This window comes from Medicago sativa, chromosome 5 (assembly GCF_051527215.1).
Source record: "Medicago sativa cultivar Bolivia chromosome 5, Bolivia_mono, whole genome shotgun sequence".
In the NCBI taxonomy this organism is placed as follows: Eukaryota; Viridiplantae; Streptophyta; class Magnoliopsida; order Fabales; family Fabaceae; genus Medicago; species Medicago sativa.
Window position 1 is genome coordinate 12974880 of NC_140753.1, and position 22153 is coordinate 12997032.

The following is a 22153-nucleotide window of genomic DNA, read 5'->3' on the forward strand; positions in this document are numbered from 1 at the left end:
ATTTTGAAACATAAACATATTTCAACTACTGTTTTTTAATTTCAACTAATCTTTGATAACGGTATTCCTTAAATATAATTGAATTAATATAGATTTATTTTAATATCCTTTTTATTATTTCAATAAAAAAAAACCCTTATTTTTATGATACAAATTCTCATAAAATAGAATTCAAAAATTATGAAAGGGTGCATGCTTGCTTCTCATTTTGGTTGTGGTTTAGTGGAAATCGAAACCAAAGCTATAGACAAGTTAATATTGGATTGTCATTTTGAGGTTTGGTGTCACTAAGTAATGATCAGATCAAACAAATTTTTTTTTGACAGGATCAGATCAAACAAATGTTAACAAGTGAAATGGAGTATGTATTTATATAAAAAAGGAAGAACAAAATTAAAAACAAAGAAGCAGAAGTACATGATGCATGTCACATAAAAGACAATTTACTCATGTTGCATCAAGTGAGAAAGAATTATTCACATTCTCAACCTATGTCACTCAAATTAGTAGATATGTGATACCACAGGCTAGCTACAGAATCAAGCTAAGGCTGCTAAGCTTATGTTTCTAACAAAAATGATGAATCTGATTCCTGGCACTAATCGTATATCATTCAAATAGCCTTAGTCAACATCCATAGTATGCTCACTGGTAAAACCGCTGGACCACAGCTTTATCGTGCGATCATGGGAGACTGTAACAATATACCCACCATCTGCAGAATACATACCAAAATCAATACAAGAAAGCCAAAAATAACATGGACACAAAAAACTTGTGCAATATATAATATAATAGGCGCAATATATTCCACCGAAAGAAAAAAATGAAGACCTTCAAAGCACATAAACTAGATCATAAAAAGAAAACAGTTCCCAAACGCAACAACAGGCGCATGGTACATATATGCTTGATTTTGAAACATAAGATGTTCTATTTCTTTGTTTTGTAATGATAATGTTTCGAAAACAGGCTCAAGGTTTGCACTCCATATTTCCAAACAAGTTCTAGGTTGAAGCTTATAAGCCACATGAAAAGGCTATGTAAAAGGAAATAAAATCCTCATTTTTCAACATGACAAAAAATGAAAGTAATAGAAAATGAAAATCCATTGCTCTGGATTTCCTTTCACTTTGGCTACACTGCATAATCTGGAGTAGAGATCATTTTCATGAATGGAAATCTCTGTTATTATAGTTTTGGATGCATAAAAGCCTATGTCACTATCTTAAGAGATGCGTGTCTTTACACCTAACACTAATGGCTGAAAACATTGGTAACTGCAGTGCTCTTTTGGCTGAGTATAAGGCAAGTAATGTTTGTCATAGAAAGAGCTCGTAACATGGGCTGGTCTAAGTTGTGGATTGAAAGTGATTAATAAACAGTGATTTTAGCTTTTAATAATAAAAGTACAGTGCCTTGGACAATAAGCAACATGGGAGAACTGATTAGAATTAGCTAAAAGAATGAGTTGTATTTGTATACATACATATTCCCAGAGAAGGAAATTATGTTGCTGACTCTTTAGCTAGACATAGACATAGATTTTGAATGCTCAATGGTGGGAAGAACCCCCCAAGTTCATTCACTATTTCACTATTGGCATGCTAGAGACTTTTCTGGTTTTCCTAACTTAAGGTTTATTTCCTAAATGGGTTTTGGCCTAGTCCCCCCAATTTGTATGTTTTCTTTCTTTCTTATAAAAAATTACTTTTATCGTAAAAAAGGAAAAACCTAACACTGATGGAGCTTTCCACTCCTTTTGAAAAATGGAGAGAATCCTTACCCCTTAGGTGTGTTTGGTTCGGAAGAGAAGTTGGAAAGAGAGAAATAGGTAAGAGAGAGTTTGTGAAGAGAGAAAAGAATGAGAAATAGAGAAGATTTGATGTATTGTTTGGTATAAGAGAAAGAAGAAAGAAATAGAAGAGAAAGAAATGTTATTATTTTTAAAAAGACAAAAATATCCTTGATAAGACAACATTATAATTTATGATTAATTAAAAAACCAATGGCATAATAGACTTTTTTCTCTTCTTCCCTCTTTCTTCTCACTTTTGAAGAGAAACAAAAAAGGTATGGGGCCCACCATTTATTCTTCTCTCTTCTCAATTTCTCTTCTTGCCAAACAAGAGAAATCTCCAACTTCTCTTCTCTTTCTCTCTTCTCTATCTCTCTCTCCTCTATCTCTCTCATACCAAACAAAGGCTTAGTCTACGACATGAAGGTAACACATGCAGTTAAACAAAGCTTGCGTTTTTTTCCTTTTTTTCAATGAATTTTCCAGGGGAAGTTTTCCCCGAAAATTACACATTTCATGTACTCCACAAAAACTCATTGACACACATCATTTGCTTGTTCAATTCATCACAAAAATATATATTCATTAGCATTTCAAAACATCCTTTAGTTAACTTTTTTAATTCATCATGTACAAGTGAAGGCAGATCATAGGTGAGGTCAAATGGACACATCAATCACATAATAATGGAATAACACATAAATAAGGAAAAAGGGTAGCTACACCAGAGCCACAAATGTATAATTTCTTTATAATTTATAGGGTAGAAATCCTACCTCCAAGAACATCCACGGAACTAACTCTATCTTCATGCCCTGATAGTGTCTTCACATGCTTAAAGTCCCGGCCTGACCAAACCTGAGGTTAATACATACATATAAGTATAATCAAATGTAATAAACTACTAAATAACTTCTTTACAAGAATATAGTTATTCTAGGTAGAAAGAAATAGAAAGGTATACCTTGGCTGTCATGTCAAATGAGGAAGTTACCAAAAAGTAACCCTCATGTGGTTCAAATTTGACTTGTGATATTAATTTAGAGTGAGCGGGAATCGTGTACAAGGATTTCTTTTTCCTCAAGTCCCAAATGCGACAAGTGTTATCTTCACCACCAGTGGCTAAATGATATCCATTAGGAGAAAAACTGATGCCACGAATCTAAAAATGAAATTCAAGAATGGTCAGCATGACAAAATACTATGGAAAAACAGATAGAATGATGGATAAATGAGAAGAGGGCGATCTTTAATATCTTACCGGTTTGACATGACCTTCTAGTGCTAGAACACTTCTATCAGTTCGAAGGTCCCATACACGAGCCAGAGCATCTTTTCCACAAGATGCTGCTAACGATCCATCATGATGAAAAGCCAAACCAAATACACTTCTACTATGACCTTCTTGAAGAAGTAACTCCTCTCCTGTTTCAACGTCCCATAACCTCCATGTCTTGTCATCGCTAGCAGTGCCCAAGTACTTCCCTGATGGATGGAAGGCAATGCGTGCAAGAGGTTCACGATGACCCTTAAATGTTCTCAAAAGAGATCCTTGATCATTCCAATAGTTGGCTGTCCGGTCAGCAGAGGCAGTTGCTAAATGATTATTGTGCACCGGAGAATATGCAACATCAGTAGCACGCTCGGTGTGCCCCTTGAAGGTAGAAACTTTTTTTACATCAGGCATGCTCCACAACTTGGTAGCTCCAGTTAGAGAACTAGAAAAGAAAAAGGGCATTAGAAGATTAGACAAGGCAAGTAAGATGGAAAATTAAACTTTAAGCTGCCCAATTTGCAAAACGAACATACCAGGAAGCAACCCTTTTCCCATCACGGGAGAACGAGCAACCAGTAAGTCGCTGAACATCCCCGATTTCACTGAATTCGAGATTCAAATTTGCTGCCTGCTTCAATGTCCAATCCATCTCTGCATCCACATCTTCATCCGGATCATCTCTTCTTCTCCGGGCACGTTGGATACGCAATGCAGCCCTTACTAAAGAATATTTAGCAATATCAATCCTTGCATTGAGGAGAGAATTTGAGCCTTCATTGTGAAAAGGATACTGCAGATCATCCTCAGCCTCGTCTTTTGGAGTAGAAGTTGCGGCCTCTTCATCCTCAAGAGCTTTCATTAGCTTTTCCAGCTGTCCATCAGCATCCAGCTTTGCCATAATCATCCGCAACCTGTCTCGTCTCTCCATCTCCCTCTCCCTAAAGAGGGTAATTGGCTCACCAAGATGGCGAAGACGGACCCTCACTGCCATGTCATTTGTGGGAACAGCAAGAGCAGCAGCACGCCTTCTCATCATGAGGTCTTGCATCGTTTTCTCCTGTCGCTCCCTCGCCAGTCTACTCTCTTCTGATATCTCATACTCTCCGGTACCCTTATTAACTTCCATGATTCCTAGCCAGTAAAAAAGAAAGAAATTAAACAAAAGTAGAAAATTGATGTATTTTCAAATAATCAACATTAGAATCCAACTCCAGTTATACGCATGCAAATAAAAGACGTCACTAAAAACTCATGAAGTGTTCATAATTTGAAATTAAAGGCATAAGTCTTAAGCAAAACAAAACATAAGAACATACTTGCAAATCATACCAATAACATTCAAGGAAACAAAACATAAAAAAATAATAAGGTAAGGCAAAGTAGTACGGAAACATTGAGTATGTAATAATAAGAATAGAAAGAAAGTAAAATAGGCAGAAACAAATAGAGAAAGGAAGCGGAACAGAGACAACACATAAGAAAAAGAAAGAAAGGAAGCAACCTGCGATTGAGAGAATCAGAAACAGAGAGAGGTTCGATGAGAGCTTCGGCTTGTTTGTTTGTTGCTACGAGAGTGTATCTATCTATCCTATATACTATACGGTTTTGGGCTTTTCCCTTCAAATCATATTATATTTGTTATATATTTTTAAATAAATATATTATATTTTCTTCAAAAAATAAATATATTATATTTGTTACTATCTTGGGGAAGATAAATATAATTTCTTACAATTTATAAGTGTAAATAAATATTATTTATAATTTTAATCAAAATTTCACAAAAGCTATTGTACGTAATTTATACGCATTAGCGCAATAAAAAGATTGAACAAAGTGACTGTCTACACGTTGGTACTTTTTAACAAATTTACCTCCAAGAATGATTTTTTTTTTTTGGAATAATCCTATAAGAATATTATATTATTGTTTTTTTTGTGGTTATGTTTTTTTTGTTTTCTTCTATGAGTTTGTTGTTAATGGGGTTTTCAAATACTTAGGTGGTGATTTTACCTGTGCTTAACTGCACGCTGAATTGCAGAAGAGAAGCAAAGTGCGGTTACACGGGTTTTTGGGAGGTTTGATGGTTATTTTGGATGGGTTTTGCAACGGTTTGACACAAGACTTGTTTATGCTATTGCTCAGGCGCTTAGACTTCGGTTTTTGGAGATGACTTTTTGGTTATGGTGTTTAGTTTTTATTGGTTTCGGGGGCCCTCAATGGAGGGTGTTTTTGGTTTGTTTGTAGAAGTTTGTATTTGATGCATGGGTGTTTGTTTGGATGTTCCGCATATATACGACACACTTTTCCTCTGTATAATCCTACTTAAGTCTTCTAGTCAAGCATTCCTTGTGCTTGCTATGATTCTTTGCGTTTTAAATCCACTTTATTTTAGCTTCTTCAATTTTTTTTTTTTTTTTGTGAAAGATGGAATGTTGTATTGTTGTTAGGAGTATATAGTATATTATTACTATTATTGAAAAAGACAAATATAGTTTGTTATATTATGAAATTGTAGAAAATATGATTTTTAATCCAAATTGAAATAGATTTAATCAAAATTAAAATTTCATAAAAATTATTATTTGTATTTTATATTAACGCAATAAAAAGAGAAAAAAAACATGTCTGAACACTAGTGACAGTTAAATGGAGTGTCGATAAAACATTATTTAATAACTATTACTTTTTTCCACCTCATGGATTCCTCGTGTGCCCTGTTTTTTTTACAAAAATACCCTTGGTCTAGACCTTGATTCGGATTATAAAATCCAAAATATGCAAACCCTGTAAACAAGAATCATAATCTCTTCCATTCCAACTTTGCTTTTAAAACAACCAAAAACACAAAGTAAAAAAAATGATACAACATAAAATAAAATTAGAAAAATATAAAAATACCACAAAAAAAATCTAAAAATGAAATAAAGTTATTGCAAAAAAAAATAGGATTTTTTTGTTGAGAATATGAAAAATTGAAAGGAAAAAAAAAGGAAAAATGAGTCTAACCGATAGAATTTTGGATGTTGAGGGGCGAAATCTCGTAAGAAGTCTCTACTATGGAAGTCACGATCCTTTATTTTTTTTTTCTTCTGTTTTTTTGAGTAAGTTTCGGAGCAATCCAATCAAATAGTTTGAAAACCGGATTTTCGACTGCGACTTGACGGAAACAACTAAACAATGATTTGAATCGCGATTTTTTTTCTAAATTCTTGGCACAAGAGGAGTGTGTGTAAAATTTTCAGATTTTATAATCTGATAATAAAAAGAAACACGCCCTGTTACAACGAGGTATTCGGAGTGTCTAATCCAAATATGAAAAGAAAAAAACTCATTTTCGAATAAAAAGAGGATGAAAACTCAATTCAAATTCTATTATCCTAAAATCCTATGAAGTTTATTTGTAATAAAACAAAATAGGACGCGTGGAAAAAGTAAGAAAGTTACTCTTTTTACTTATAGAATTGTTCATCTCCTTATATCAGCAGCCAACTGTCGATGAAAATTTTAAAATCGGTTGAACTAATTTAAAAAGTGGTAGTTAATTGTCGAAGTGAGCAATTTTAAAAGTAATAGCATGACCCAATTGTTTGTAGACCAAATCAAGCCCAAAAAACTCATTTCCCTTTTCGACAAAACAACCAAAAGAAACATAAACAAATGAACGAGGGTTTTGTGACTTTCATTTCCATCTCTTGCAACCAAACATGTCTATCATCACCATGGTAGGCACACACCTCCTCTCTCACTCGTGTTCCCTCCCCAAAACCTTCAATCACTCATTCACCAAAAACCCATTACCCCAAAACCTCATTCTCCCTCTCAAAACCAAATCCACCATCAAACCTTTTGTTCTCATAGCAGTTCTATCCAAAACCCCACCAGAAACCACAAAAAGCACTAATTTTGACCATTGTTTCAGCAAATCCGAAGATGGGTATCTACACTGTGAAGGTCGCAAGGTGGATGAGATTATGGACAAAGTTGAAAAACGACCTTTTTATCTATACAGTAAGCCACAGATTACTAGAAACGTAGAAGCTTATAAAGATGCATTGGAAGGGTTAACATCTATTATTGGTTATGCTATTAAGGCTAATAATAATTACAAGATTTTGGAGCATTTGAGAAGCTTGGGTTGTGGTGTTGTTCTTGTTAGTGGAAATGAGCTTAAACTCGCTCTTCGTGCTGGATTCGATCCCACAAGGTTGGTTCAGCTTTGTCATATGTTTATTTTGAATTTACTTGATTATATCAAACTGGTTACATGTGTGTTTGTGTTAGTTTTTCAATGGAATTGGTTTGTTTAATTGATTGGAGTTTGGAATGAATTGATTTATTTATGAGATTCTTAGTGTATTTTTGGGTCACTGTATTAATGGATAGGTGTATCTTTAATGTAAATGGGAAAATCTTGGAGGATTTGGTCTTGGCTGCCGAAGCAGGTGTGTTTGTCAACATTGACAGTGAGTTTGACTTGGAAAACATTGTGGGAGCCGCAAGAATTGCTGGAAAGAGGGTGAATGTTTTGCTTCGGATTAATCCTGATGTTGATCCGCAGGTATATTAATTGTTAGTTTATTTACTGAGTTGCAGAGTTTGATGCATACATCTTGTGGTTCACTTAGAGCTTTTAGCAATTTTTTGAAGAAAAGATGCTATCTTCTTATCATTCATTGCTAAATAAATAAGCAAACGCCGTTGGATTGTGTGTTTGTCCGTTAATGTTTACTCATAGGTTTGGATTTGAAGTTTTTGCTTTTTTGTTTCTATCCCATATACATATTCATGTCTGAGTAAACAGTGTTCAGTTAAGACATCAGTGCTCCTTGCATATTCTCCTTTGATCTTCAAAAGATGCTGATTTGTTTGCTGAGTTGCTGGTTTATTATGATATTTTGTTTACAAATGACATAACAAGGATCTATCGTTGTTTCATTCTGTCAAATCTGGTATGAGAATTAGTGGAAGAGGTATTAAGATGAAGGATATGAGAATTAGACAAAAGGCACTAGAAAATTGCAGAAAATATTGCAGAAACAAGTATACCACTATAACTAGTTGCTACTCGTGAATCTTAATGGGTACCTGAGCTCTTGTGCAGTTCTGGAGTAAAACTGACAGTTGGTGACTTCTGTGGTATTTGTCCAATTGACCAAATCAAGGAAGCTGCTGAGAAGGTTGGCTGTCATCCCACCCGTATAAAATAATTAGGAAGGGTGACAACAATGGAGTCATTTTTTTTCTTTTTGTATATTTGCTCTGATGCTACCAGCATTTGAAGTTCCTCATCGTAGTGAAGGAATATGAGGGGAGCAGTAAATTAAGACAATTTTTTATCCTATCATACTAGCTTCTCGTGCGTCAATATTTCAGATTATATAATCTGAAATGTGTAAAAACACGTTAAAAACACCCTACAACATTTCAAATTATATAATCTAAACCAGGTATGGAGGATGGGGAAAAGAAACAGTCCTAAATTAAATAATTGAGGTGAGGTTTATAACGAAGCTCTCTATCTTTTCACATGTCTTCTAAGTTAATTCTATAGAATCAAAGAGGGGACTGGGGGTGAATGAGAATCAAAGAGGGGACTGGGGGGTAATGCTCCACATGAGTTGTTTCCATAAGCTATCTTGAGGGGCTTGTTAAAACAAGCTTAAAACAGCTTATAGGTATAGCACAAACTATTTTTTGAAGTTAATTCTAAGCACTCGTACAAGAGATTATGTTATAAGATAAGCTCATCCAAATGAATCATAAATGCTTGAGCCACTGTTCGGTTAAGATTTCAGAGAATGCAGAAGACTATTTTGCTACGTCACGTTCCAATGCACTTACAATGTAAGAAGCTCTATTGCTCTTTCAATCAAAACAGGTTTGCATTTGGTGAAAACTAATACAAACAGCCTGTTAATCACCTGGTTCAATCTGAGTGCTTGCCTAACACAATCTTTACTATTAATAAATAAGTCAGGCCCAAATTTCTTGATGAATTTGTGTTTGATGCAAAATGCTAGTGAAATGTATGTGGAAGAATGCTACTTACCACAACACACACGAGTGAATTCAACTTTAACTAAGCATCGGCGATGTGTTTTGGAAAGCCAAACATCATATAAAGATTTTTGAAAACTTCCAAATTTCAGCAGGTAACATTTTGAAATGATGAAAAAAAAAATTCCTCGAGAAAGTAAGATACAAAACATCTCCATAAACTGACTTTATATGCTACTGTTTTAACCAAATCCTCAAAAACTGCAAGTCAAATACATTCTATTAAAATAATAGAACATATATTCTGAAACTCTCAAAGAAAGCTTAAAAGTAACTGTTCAAACCAGTACGAGAAAATACTGTTTTCAAAAATGACTCGAGCAATGTACCAAAGCTTAAGCAAATCCATTATTGGTTGCTGTGAGATATTATACGTTCAGCAAATTTATAGGTTCACTAGATGCAGTAAGCAAATATTACATAGAGAATATGAGGTGAAGTTAAATAGCAAATATGACATATTGATGATGTCCATTCATGCATGTGAATGAACATCATCAAAAACACGAGTTTTGCCTCCGTAAAAGATAGTCATCTGGCGGCTGGCAGATGTTAGCTCATGTTGACTACTGTCGATATCAAAATGCATAAACTTATGCAACTTCTCCCTTTTCCAAGGTAAAGGGAATGAAAATAAATAGAATTATTATTCTTGGTGTTCTCTTTATCAGACTATACAAATTGTTCTTGACGCAATAATACACAGGTTTCTAGCCAATGCAATTATTATTCTTTCATGCATGGATTTGTATTCCAAAGTAGGACTATAAGACTTGGACATTAGTTCCATAAGTTCCCCTTACATTTCAAATCACGTGTAATACTGCAAATTACAGCCTGTTCAGGTGCTAGGAAGTGTTATGTTTCATATATTCTACACAAGAATCTTCAATAAACATATTTAGGTTTCTAGTAGAGTGCAGGAAAGCATGTGATAATAAATCAGATAGCCTTCTGGTCAAATATCAAATATGAAGACCAACTCATCACTATACCTGGAACAGAGTAATGTGGCCGTCAGGGGAATTTGTATATCTGTTAGATGAATTGGATGCTTTCGTCTTTTAATGGGGTCACTTGTAAGCAGCCATTCTACGACAATTGAAACAGAAGGGAGTTGTTCTTTCCCATCTGCTGAAAAAAGGCGAAATACAGTCCTCTTGAATTCCAGTCATTGTTTCCCGAGCAACTCTATCAGAGGGTGACAATCTGGAACTTTTTCTTTTCCAATAAACATGTTTTGGAGCAGTTTCTTCAACGGCATTTTTTGGAGCCCATGAAAAACCTCTTGGAGCCTCTTTCAGCAAAGTTACTTAGACTGCTCGTAGGAGACAACCTTGGTGTAGCCCCTGACCTTACCTTCTGCTTTGGTCGAGATTTTGAGACAGATATGTGATGTTCCCTGAGAGGTGAGCTGATACGTACAGCAATACCGTTGGTTGCATATGTAGTAATTAATACACGGATGTCTAGTAAAGAGGGAAATTCCTTTAATATTTACAGAAATACAAAATTCATTCCATCCATCCTAAATTACATGTCTAGAAAACTATCCAACTCAAATTGTTTAATCTTTCTCTCCCCCAGCTGCCTTCAAAAGTTACCTTATTATCACTAATTGTAAACATTTCAAGCTCTAAAAGACACAATAAAGACAAAGGTACAGTTCCAAATATAGAATTCAAAGAGAGATCAGCTTTTCTCATAAAATAAAAGGATAAGTTATTGTATACAAACAAACAATCTTAAGATTGAGAATAAAGTTATAAAGTATTTATTCGTGACAAGCTTGAGGCTACTATTGCCCGCATGCTCTATCCATTATCATTCAAATAAATAAAAGTTGACATGTGGATGAATTCCTTGGGCACAAAGATAATTCATTGTACATTTGGTGCTTTGTACTTGTCTCTACAGATTTGGCAACCTGAATCTTCATAGTTGTCAATACTCTTGAGTTCTGCATTATACATTTTGCAAATGGAAACTCACAATTTATGCGGCTGTAATTTCTAAGTGAGCAAGTTGTAAGATGAGATAAAAGGCATTCTGAAACAATTTTTGGTAAATAAATAAGCAAACGCCGTTGGATTACTTGGGTTGAACTTTTAATTGCCGAAGAAATGCAATAATGTTTCCTTGCCTAAAAAATAATTCACAAGCAATGATCTTATTTATTCCTATGGTATTTATTCTGCAGAGTGGGAAAAGAATTAATTTAATAAAATCCTCAGTTTCATCAATTACATTGGGTTTCTTTCCCTCTTCTCGTTTTTGCCTTCATCAAAAACTTTTTCTCTGTTTGTGATTGATTGCTTTGAGATGTCTGGATTTCTAACTCTCATTGCCATGGTTTATGTTTTGGTTTATTAATTTATTGTTATAATCTAAAAGTTTTTATCTTTGTCATCCTTAGGTCCATCCTTATGTTGCCACAGGGAATAAGAACTCTAAATTTGGTATTAGAAATGAGAAGCTGCAGTGGTTTTTAGATGCTGTCAAGGAGCACCCTGTTGAGCTAAAGCTTGTAGGGGCCCACTGTCATCTTGGTTCAACCATTACCAAGGTTATCCTTAAAAGTCTTTACTTTTCTGCTTCATCTTGTGCGTTATTACTTTGGGGTGTGCTTTTCTGCATTCTATATTTTCTTTTTTATTGTGCATTTATTACTTTAGGATATACTTTTGTTCTATTTATTTTTCTTCTTTTATGATCCATTTATATGCTGATAGGGTCTATTTGCTCGGTTATATGCTGATTCTTAATCTTTATCATAATATAAGTGCTGAAATGGTTGTTGCTTGCTATTTTGCCCCTCTTTCCAGGTAGATATTTTCAGGGATGCGGCCACTATTATGGTCAACTATATTGACGAAATTCGAGCTCAGGGTTTTGAAGTTGATTATTTGAATATCGGTGGTGGACTTGGGATCGATTATTATCATGCCGGTGCTGTCCTTCCTAAACCCAGAGATCTAATTGATACTGTGAGGACTCTCATTTAACTCACTTTATCTTCACATTTTATATGTGATTAAGTTTGTAATTCTGGTACAAGAATAAGGAATACCACTGATAAATGGGAATTCTTAGCATTTTCATTTTATATATCCACTTTGTAACTGTGACATGCAGGGACATGAGGTAAATAATCCCTTCAAAACAATTAAATTTGTAAAAGCATTAAATAACTGCTTCTTTCTATCTGCTTGTGAATGCCACATAGTTAGAGTAGACATGTTTAGATTTAATTGTACCTTTCACAGTATCCCTGCTAATTGATTTTTTTTTTTTACGGTTGGAGTAGGTACGGGAGCTTGTTCTTTCCCGTGGTCTTAAACTCATCATTGAACCAGGGAGATCACTTATAGCAAACACCTGTTGCTTAGTTAGCCTGGTTCTAAAAACTTCATTGTGATTGATGGAAGTATGGCTGAACTTATCCGCCCAAGTCTCTATGATGCTTATCAGGTATTTGTTCAAGTACCTCTTAGTCTCTTTTGTCTTGTCATTTTAAAGTGTTTATAAGGATTATGATGGAGTCCTATGAAGGATTCTAGACACTTTAAGTGCTTGTGCTTTCAACGAATACATGATGCACTATCAAAACTCACTCAATGTTTTAATATTTTATGGTTTCGTTGGGAATGCTGATAACGAATCCAGTTAAAGTTAACACAGCAGTAAAGCTTTTGTCTAAAGAATTGCATTGTAAAGAAGTTGTTGGAAGTTGATAAGGCTTAAGATCATTTTAGTTACTTGATGCTAATGCAGCTTTGTTTGTGTCAGTTTTATTTTCAATGAATTTTTAACATCTTCTCTTTTTCAATGAATATTTTATGGTTTGGTTGGGAAAGCCAATTAAAGTGAACCCAGTTAATGTTAAAACAACATCAAAGCTTTTGTCTAAAGAATTAAATTGCATTGTAAGAAGTTGTTGGACGTTGATAGAGCATAAGACCATTTTAGTTACTTGATGCTAATGCTACCCTAATGCTGCTTTGTTTGTGTCAGTTTTATTTTCAATGAATTTTTAACGTCGTCTCTTTTTTATGCAGCATATAGAATTGGTTTCTCCTGCCCCAGCAAATGCTGAGATTACAACTTTTGATGTAGTCGGCCCTGTTTGTGAGTCTGCAGATTTCTTGGGAAAAGGAAGAGAACTTCCAACTCCTGCCAAGGTACTATGATGTATTGATATTATATTTAAATAGTTGCACAAATAATATAGGCTAAATTACTAGCATAACTATGATAATGATGTCAGTGTTGTTAAATAGCGGCTATAGCACTACAGCGTAGCGAAATTTGAACAAATTGCTAGTGTTTCACAATTCGCTATTTAGCACGAAGTTTGTCAAATAGCAACTCTAATGGCGTTACAACACTGCAACTGAACAAAATTTGAACAAACTGCTATTTTTTGCGATCTGCAATTGACAACATTGGATGATAATTCAACGTTGTCAAATAGCGGCTATAGCATAGCGAAAGTTAAACAAATCACTATAGTTTCGCAATACGCTATTCAGTACAAGGCTTTGTCAAATAGTGACCTCAACAGTACTATAGCATTGTAGCATAGAGGAATTCGAATACAACACTATTTTTAGCGATCTGCAATTCACAACATTGGATAATGATGGCAACATCACAAACTTGTTTAAGGTTTGAATATCTAATTTGAGTTTCATTTGCAGGGTACTGGTCTGGTTGTTCATGATTTCGGTGCTTATTGTATGAGTATGGCATCTACTTACAATCTAAAGATGCGACCTCCAGAGTATTGGGTATGTACCAGCTTCTCTACAGTACGAGAAAGTGGTTTTGAGAGAATAAAACATATTTCAATAACCGTTAACAAAATTAATGTATTGTTAGCACTTAGCAACCATTTTAAAAGGAATCATTTTGATAGCTTTTCTAAATCTCTTCTTAGGTAAAAAGAATTTGAAATTTGATGCGTATGTTGAAAAAATTAACAAAAAATATTGCTTGTTACACTTCATACATTGAAATTATAATATTGATTAGCTTTTTTGTTTGCAATGGTATGATGAGAACTATGCCTTTGCTTGAAAAAACATTATTTCAATTCCATCTATATTTGTCTTTTCTTTTTTGACTAGTCCATCAATATTTGCCGTCTTAAAGAATGATTTCTTGTATAATATTTCAGGTTGAAGATGATGGATCACTGAGCAAAATCAGACACGGGGAGACATTCGAAGACCACATGCGGTTGTTTGATGGCCTTTGAACTGATAACTTATCTAAGGCTTGAGATTTGTTGTATTTTGGGTTTGGACCTTTCCTTGCTCAAGAATGTGATATTTTGGGTTTGTTTCTTTGATTCAGTTATGTTTAACACAGCATTTAATTTCCTCTTTCTAGTTTCAGTTTAGCAAGTGTGAGTGTTTTTGCAGTCATCACATATAATGTATTGTGTTGCTTATGTATGATGGTTGTATACGTTTGATAATGATTGACAATTTAGAATGTAAGCTCATTTTTAATAAGGTTGAGTTTATTTTGTTGTTTCATTAATCTTTACTTACACTTGTTGTTGTTGCATTGTTTTCTTAGATAGACGAAATGACAGTACTCACACTTAATTTTTATATATGTTTTGACAATATGTATATATTTTTTTATTACAGTTATTTTTATGGTTTTAAGAATTAAATAATGATATGTAAAAAACATTAACGACCAAGGACACTCATAACTCATAAGGGTGAAAGTGGGTAAAAAAAATATTGATGTAAATATATCTGTAAGCTTGAGATTTTTTGGCATTGACTTATCAAATAAGGTAAATTAATAAGAATGTAGAAGCCTTTTCCTTTAAAAAAAAAAATGTAGAAGACTTATATTTTTTTAGAGGAATGTAGGAGATTTTATTTTTTAAATGTAGAAGATATATTGATATGAATAGGAAGCAAGAAAATCAGTGGAGAGTGGAGACACACGCATGTATACTTTGAATTGGACCAATTTTGAATAACCAAGACAGTCAGTCACTGGAGACACACACGTATATAGTTTGAATTGGACCGATTTTGAATTTATAAATAAAGCAATGTAACCTATCAAATAAAAAAAATGCAATGGCAGTATAATGAGAAAAATCAACTTTTACCAACCTCAATTTCTTGGTTCCTGATCCTTTTATTAGCTATTAATTTTAAGGTCATGTTAACTTGTGTTCTTAGAGCAAAAGTTAAGAAACTAAAAATGGAATTAAAAAATAACTTTTGTATTGAAAATATAAAATTTTAAAGACAATCATCGCCAGGAGAAACAGGTGGCTGAGTGATGCGGGCGACTAAAGACAATCGTCGCACCACCCAACGATTGCATCTGCATCACGCCGGAGAAAGGTTGGATTGGGTGGGAGGAGGGCAACGGTGGAAATCTGAAGAGAAGTGAGAGAGAAAATTTTCTATTTCACTATTAATTATTAAAACTCTACAAAAATGATTAATGCAGAATGAGATTGTAGATAACCCTAAACCTAACATGGTCGAGTCTTTGGAAAGTGAAGTGATTAGTGGCACAGGCGAATAATGTGTCGAGATCGTGGAGAAGGAAAACTTTGACTAATAAGAAAGTGGAATGTTAATGGCGTTAGATGAAATTGAAAGATGGAAAAGGGAAACAAAATGAAGAAGAGAAGAAGAGGAGAAAAACCAAAGTACGTAGATGTGGCTTGGGAAGCACATATTTTCTTCAGATACTGCCAACTCCTGAGAAGGAATCTGCGAAAAATTTGATATTATCCTTGCCGATTAATACTTGAAGAGGGTAATATATTTTCTGAAAAAGCAAAGACATGTTTGCCTATTTGGAATGCAGTCATCAAAACTCCTGATGTGTTTGATGATGGTTTCGCCTACAAAATTAGAGATGGAGATACAATTACGTGGCTCCATCCTTTGAATCATCAAGTATCCTCTTATTAATATGATACAAAATATCTCTCCAAATCATTTATGCCTTAAGATTAAGCAAGGACAAAAAAAAATGGTGATGAAAAACTTTTTGAGGCATAATAATCTAAATTCTTTATTTTTTTTAATGACACCACCAACAATCTTTATTATAGAAAAAATTGTTTAAAGAAATAATTGGGATAATAAAAAAGTAAGTATAGATATTCTCATCTAATTTGCTACACTTTTGAAAAGATAAATGAAAAAAACTAGACATATATACTCATATCGTATTTGTTACACTTTTATTTTAATTTATTTTAATATTTGAATGTATTATTATATATTTGTTATATGTGTTATTTGTATTAAAAGTTGATGGTAATTTTAGAAGGAGAAAAAACAAACACAAAAGAACAAAAACATATATTTTTTATCTATACTATATATAAAGAAAACTACTCTTTCAGTATTTTTGGGTTGGATTTTTCCTTCCAAAAATACCCTCAATTTTCAACACAAATGACACACGTAAAAATAGATAAGAATAAATTTAAATTTAAATATTAAAATAAAAATTTAACAAACACAAATTTTCAGTTTTTTCCTTTATCATTTAAAAAGTGTAACAAACTAGATAAGTGCATATATATTTATTTTTTCATCATCCCAATTATACCCTTAAACAACAATTTTTTCTATAATAAAGATTGTTGTTGTTGTCATTAAAAAACTAAGAATTTAGATTATATATTTTTGTTATATTTTTTTTTTTGACAAAATATTTTTGTTATATTGTTGGTTTCATTGAAATAGATAATCATAATTAGTTTGATTTGTTATAATTTGAAAGTAAAAAGCAATTATATTTTTACTTTTAATCAAAATTAAAATTTCATAAAAAACATCATTCATAATTTTCAAACGTTAGCATAATAAAAAGAGCAGAAAGACGAACACGTGAGTACCAGTCTTTTCGCTAGTATATACTCCCTCCGTTTCAAAATGAGTGTCACTTTAGCAAAAAAAAAAATTTGTTTCAAAATGAATGTCACTTTACATTTCCAATACAACTTTAATTTTTTTTTCTTCCAACTTTACCTCCAATAAATACTCCAACTTTTCTCTCACACAATTTTCAATGCAGCTTTAATTTTGTCTTTTTCTTATAAAGTAAGGACAATTTAGCAAACTTTTCTCTCACATAATTTTCAATGCAACTTTAATTTTGTCTTTTTCTTATAAAGTAAGGACAATTTAGCAAAAGTGTTATATCCAATGATTATTTCATTTCATTTCTTAATCTGTGTGCCAAAGCCTAAAGCGACACTCATTTTGAAACGGAGGGAGTATAATATTTTTTTTTGTGGTGGCCGGGGTTCGAACTCCGGACTTTGCATATTTTATGCACTGTCTCTACCAACTGAGCTAAACTCACGAAAACACTAGTATATGTAGTATAGATACATCAGTTACAGTTCATGAGGTAAAGAAAATACATGTACCAAAAAAAAAAGTACTTGCAGTTTTATTTAAAAAGATACTGATTTTCCTTAAAAAAAAAAAAAAAAGCAACTACTTGACAAATAAATAAATATTTACTTCACCAATAAAAATACCAATATATTTCCGAGATTCCCTCTCTAAAAAAAATTAATATTTGCAATGATTCCAATAAAAAATCTTTTTAGTTTAAAATGAAATTAAAAAGATAAAACCTCCACGTAGGAGACCCTGATTGCATTCTAGTATCACTATAAATAAACCCCTCACGCCCATAGTTTCTGTATTTTCCGATTCAGAAAAAATTAGGGTTTTCTTTTCTCGAAAAGGGGAAGAACAATTTCCAATTCTCAACCAAACCCTAATCAATCACGATCACTATGTCTTCAACAAGAAAGATCACTCTCAAGAGTTCCGATGGCGAGACCTTCGAGGTTGATGAAGCTGTTGCTTTGGAATCTCAGACGATCAAGCATATGATCGAAGACGATTGCGCTGACAGTGGAATCCCTCTTCCCAACGTTACGAGCAAGATCTTGGCGAAGGTGATTGAGTATTGCAAGAAGCATGTTGACGCTGCTGCTGCTGAAGACAAACCTAACGAGGATGAGCTTAAGTCTTGGGATTCCGAGTTCGTGAAGGTTGATCAGGCTACGCTTTTTGATCTCATCTTGGTAAGTTTTGGGATTTTAATTATTGTTTTATCGTTTATTTGATTTGGGTTTTGTTGAATCGTTTATTTGATTTTGTTTTGGAATGTTTGGGGGTCCTAAATTAGGGTTTTCTGGTGTTGAAAAATCTGAATAGTTTCTGGTTTTCCTATGTATAGCTGTTAATAATAAAGAATTAGGGTTTTTGGTTTTGATTGAGCTATGGTTGATTCTGATTTTGCTCTTGATCGTTGAAGTTTTTTCAATTTCAATTTGTCTTTTGTTTGGGTTGAATTTAATGGGTTTTTAACAGTTGTTTGAATTGTTTGCTTTTGTGGCTATCTTTTTGTTATTGAGTTGTAGGATATTGTTATGGTTGATGCTGCTATTGTTAAATCCTTTGAAAATATATATTTTGCCCGAAACTTGAAGGTTTGAAAGGGGGAACATTCAGAGATATTCTGTTTTCATTTGGCTTGTTATATGAGAAACTATAATGAGTAGTCAACTCCTTTGAGTTTATATGCATTTATACGATACAAAAATGGGTTCTTAAAATATTAATATGAATAATTGATATTCTTAACCACTCACTTTAGGTGTCTAGTTCTCTTTTTTGGATGTTTATATTATGTTTTGTTGGCTTATCTTTTCGGTGTGTTGAAATATTTTCTGTTCTAATATAATCTCACTCTTGTTATATTCACCTTTTGATTCCTTTTAGATTCAAACTTGGTTGCTTTATCGAGTTTATTATTCAGTGTTTGTATCACACAATTGTGTACTGATAACCAAATGATGAATATGGATTGTCATTTCTCACGACGGTCGTCTGAGTTAAACTATGATGTAATAATCCTATGTTTCTGATGGTTACATCCTTAAACTCATTGCCATTAAAAAAAAAAAAAACAAATTTGCTTTGCATACTGATATGATATTTTTTTTCCTTTGTAGGCTGCTAACTACTTGAATATCAAGAGCTTGCTGGATCTTACCTGCCAGACTGTTGCAGACATGATCAAGGGAAAGACACCAGAGGAGATCCGCAAGACATTCAACATCAAGAATGATTTCTCTCCAGAGGAAGAGGAGGAAGTTCGTAGGGAAAACCAATGGGCATTTGAATGATTATATGTTTTAACTTCTTAGCATGTATGTCAAGGACCTGTCATGTGGTTTTATGTTATGACTTTTTTTAATTATCAAAGAACTCCAATGTTCATCTTTTGGTTTATTTCTGTGGAGTCCGGTCATGAATCTTCATTATCCTTTCTAAGATTTTAGCACATCTTGAATTGTAAGTAACAGTTGATTATGATTGGCTGATGCGTTTAATATGGTGCAAGGCTTTTTGAGTTAAATATTTTTCAACTTTGGCAATATTCTTTTTATTTTCAAGTTCCACTTATTAAAAAACTAACTTTTTTTTTTTTTATCGTTTTGAAGTTAAGGATAAAATTCTCCACTAATTAGCTCAGTTTTTAATCTACTTCAAAAATCCCAGTAATTGTTTTGAAGTTTAAGGTTAAAATTCTCCAATAATTAGCCCAGTTTGTACCACACAAATTTTTCAAAAATATTAAGACAAAATAAGCATGACTTTGGCTAACATACGCAAGTATATTAGTCATGTACTGTATACATTTTTGTTTTTTAACATTGTATCAATAAGTCTCATCACATCTCATTTGATTCATTGGTGAGACTTAATTTAAAACACGTCTTTTTTCCTAAAAAAAGTACTGTCCCTAACTTTCGCAAAGCACAATTTTCTTTACCAGCTATGTTAATGTTTTAGGAGCATTTTAAATTTTACATGGTAGGTTTTTATTATTCGCTCATGGTAATCACTATGCTAAATTTATTTCACTTAATTAATATGGGTCAAGCTTGTTAGTTAAATTGGTGGAATTGATAGTTGAATTTCAATTTATTTTTTTACTATCATCAATAAGCCTAAACGGATAAAATAAAACAATTAGAAATAAAAAAAAATGGTCGTGATTATTTATCAGCTATCAGTTAGCTTATAGCTTCTTTTTACCAAACACACCCTTAGGCTGTGTTTGGTAACACAAATAAGCTAGCTTATAGATTGTTGGATTAGCTTATAAGCTCGTTGGATGAAAACGTGACGTGTTAGGTAACAAGCTTTTCTCATGAGCTTATAACTTTTTGTGAGAAACTATTTCAAGTAGCTTTTGAGCTTATAGCGTATAGCTTTTTATATTTTCTTCCATTTTTAACCTTTAATATTATTTTTTAAAAATAAACTGCCCACTAAATAGGCCTTAACTGCCCACCTTCTTAGTTTATTCCTTTTTCTTATCTTTTTAAAAATATTTTTTACGTTGCTTTTTCCACTAAGGCTGTGTTTGGTAACAACAAGAAGCTAGCTTATAGCTTGTTGAATTAGCTTATAAGCTTGTTGGATCAAAATGTGACGTGTTTGGTAACAAGCTTTTTTTGTGAGCTTATAGCTTTTTTTGAGAAGCTATTTCAAGTAGCTTTTTAGCTTATAGTTTGTAGCTTCTTATAATTTCTTCCAATTTTAACCTTATTAATTTAATTTTATTATTTTTATATAAAAACAAACCACCCACGTTTCCCACGTATTGCTTACAGCAACCAACTCACAGTTTATATACATATAGTTTTCTATATTATGTTGTTCTCTTTTTTTTTTATGACCTTCCCTCTAATTCATAAAATATTTAGTTTTAAATAAAATAAATGATAAATAAAAATTGAAGCAAGTATAGTTAATTAAAACTCGTCCAAAAATGAAAATTTGTCGAATAAAAAATGTCAAATAAATTCATAAAGCACATTTATTATTATGAAGATGAAAATATTTTGAAATAAATTTAAACAATTAAAAAGAATTACATCAAGTAATTAAAATTGTATACATGATTTATAAAAAAATAAAAATACACAAACATGCCCTTTTACGTCAATTTATATTTATCAGCTCTTCAACAACTAATATTACCAAACACTTTTTATTTTAATAAGCTAACTTTTCAGCTATAAGCTATCAGTTATAAGCCATCAGCTATAAGCTAGCTTATCAGCTATCAGCTAGCTTATAGCTTCTTTTTACCAAACACACCCTAAATTTCCCAACTCTTGAGAGACTGACAAAATGGTTTGGTGGAAGTCAGAAAAAGAGACATTTCTTGCATACAACGACATGGCTTCTTCAAGAATACACCATCTCAGGCAGTCACCGAAGTAGAATCATCATCATTTTCTAAAACATGAACCTTCGGCTATTGTTTGTTTGTTTGTCACTTTATTTCACTCCCACCAAAAATCTACTCCACCTCATGATCTCACTGTTATGAATACATTCTTATCGTAGTAAAAAAAAATTAGGCATGACAATATCTCAAAATAATCATCATCAAATAAACATAAGCTTCAATTAAATGTAAATGGGAATAAACTAAGAAAGATTAAATAAACTTAATCGGTATTCAGACTGTTGTATAACTTTGCCACCGACAAAACTATCAACATCCTCCAACAGCTCAAAAAACCTACACAATACTAAACTATTATATAACTTGAGGCGTCACGAAGTCGTATTCTTAAAGGAAAATTAGAAGTGTAATGGTTTTATTGTTTGCTGTCCGTGTATCCTGTTTCTCCACTGGAAGTGTGTTATTTACATCATATTTATCGGCATTCATTAAACATCATTGTATTGCATTGTTGTAATACAATGGCTAATCAACAACTAATACACCGAATAACGTGTTCCATTTTTTTTTCAAGTATACTCATATAGTCACGTGATAATTCAGTTCAATATATCACTCTTAAAGGATCAGCGGTTTATTATAGGATCAACAGATTCATCAACGGTTTTAACACAACAAAATAACAATAATACAGAATACATTGATTGAACGACCAACCT

General features: G+C 32.9%; 2 protein-coding genes, 1 non-coding gene and 1 pseudogene across 4 annotated transcripts; 3 read left to right on the forward strand and 1 right to left on the reverse strand.

Annotated features, from left to right (window-relative positions):
- Positions 1–344: 344 nt before the first annotated feature.
- LOC146920185 (U4/U6 small nuclear ribonucleoprotein PRP4-like protein) lies at positions 345–4638 on the reverse strand. The gene is made up of 6 exons (XM_085713609.1): positions 4576–4638; positions 3608–4205; positions 3060–3516; positions 2763–2960; positions 2575–2656; positions 345–715 (listed from the first exon to the last, which is right to left on the reverse strand). The coding sequence occupies exons 2-6, from the start codon at positions 4198–4200 to the stop codon at positions 624–626; spliced, it is 1422 nt and encodes a 473-aa protein (XP_085569735.1). The 5' UTR covers positions 4201–4205; positions 4576–4638; the 3' UTR covers positions 345–623.
- A 2099-nt stretch (positions 4639–6737) lies between these two features.
- On the forward strand, positions 6738–14677 carry LOC146920186 (diaminopimelate decarboxylase 1, chloroplastic-like; annotated as a pseudogene). Its single transcript, XR_015011693.1, has 8 exons — positions 6738–7281; positions 7461–7635; positions 11551–11700; positions 11960–12121; positions 12442–12605; positions 13193–13315; positions 13835–13924; positions 14314–14677. The product of XR_015011693.1 is annotated as a diaminopimelate decarboxylase 1, chloroplastic-like (transcript).
- A 3179-nt stretch (positions 14678–17856) lies between these two features.
- LOC146920187 (SKP1-like protein 1B) lies at positions 17857–19586 on the forward strand. The gene is made up of 2 exons (XM_085713616.1): positions 17857–18246; positions 19180–19586. The coding sequence occupies exons 1-2, from the start codon at positions 17953–17955 to the stop codon at positions 19351–19353; spliced, it is 468 nt and encodes a 155-aa protein (XP_085569742.1). The 5' UTR covers positions 17857–17952; the 3' UTR covers positions 19354–19586.
- Positions 19011–19097, forward strand: LOC146920188 (small nucleolar RNA Z161/Z228). The gene has a single exon (XR_015013088.1). It is a non-coding gene; the product is annotated as a small nucleolar RNA Z161/Z228 (small nucleolar RNA).
- Positions 19587–22153: the final 2567 nt, after the last annotated feature.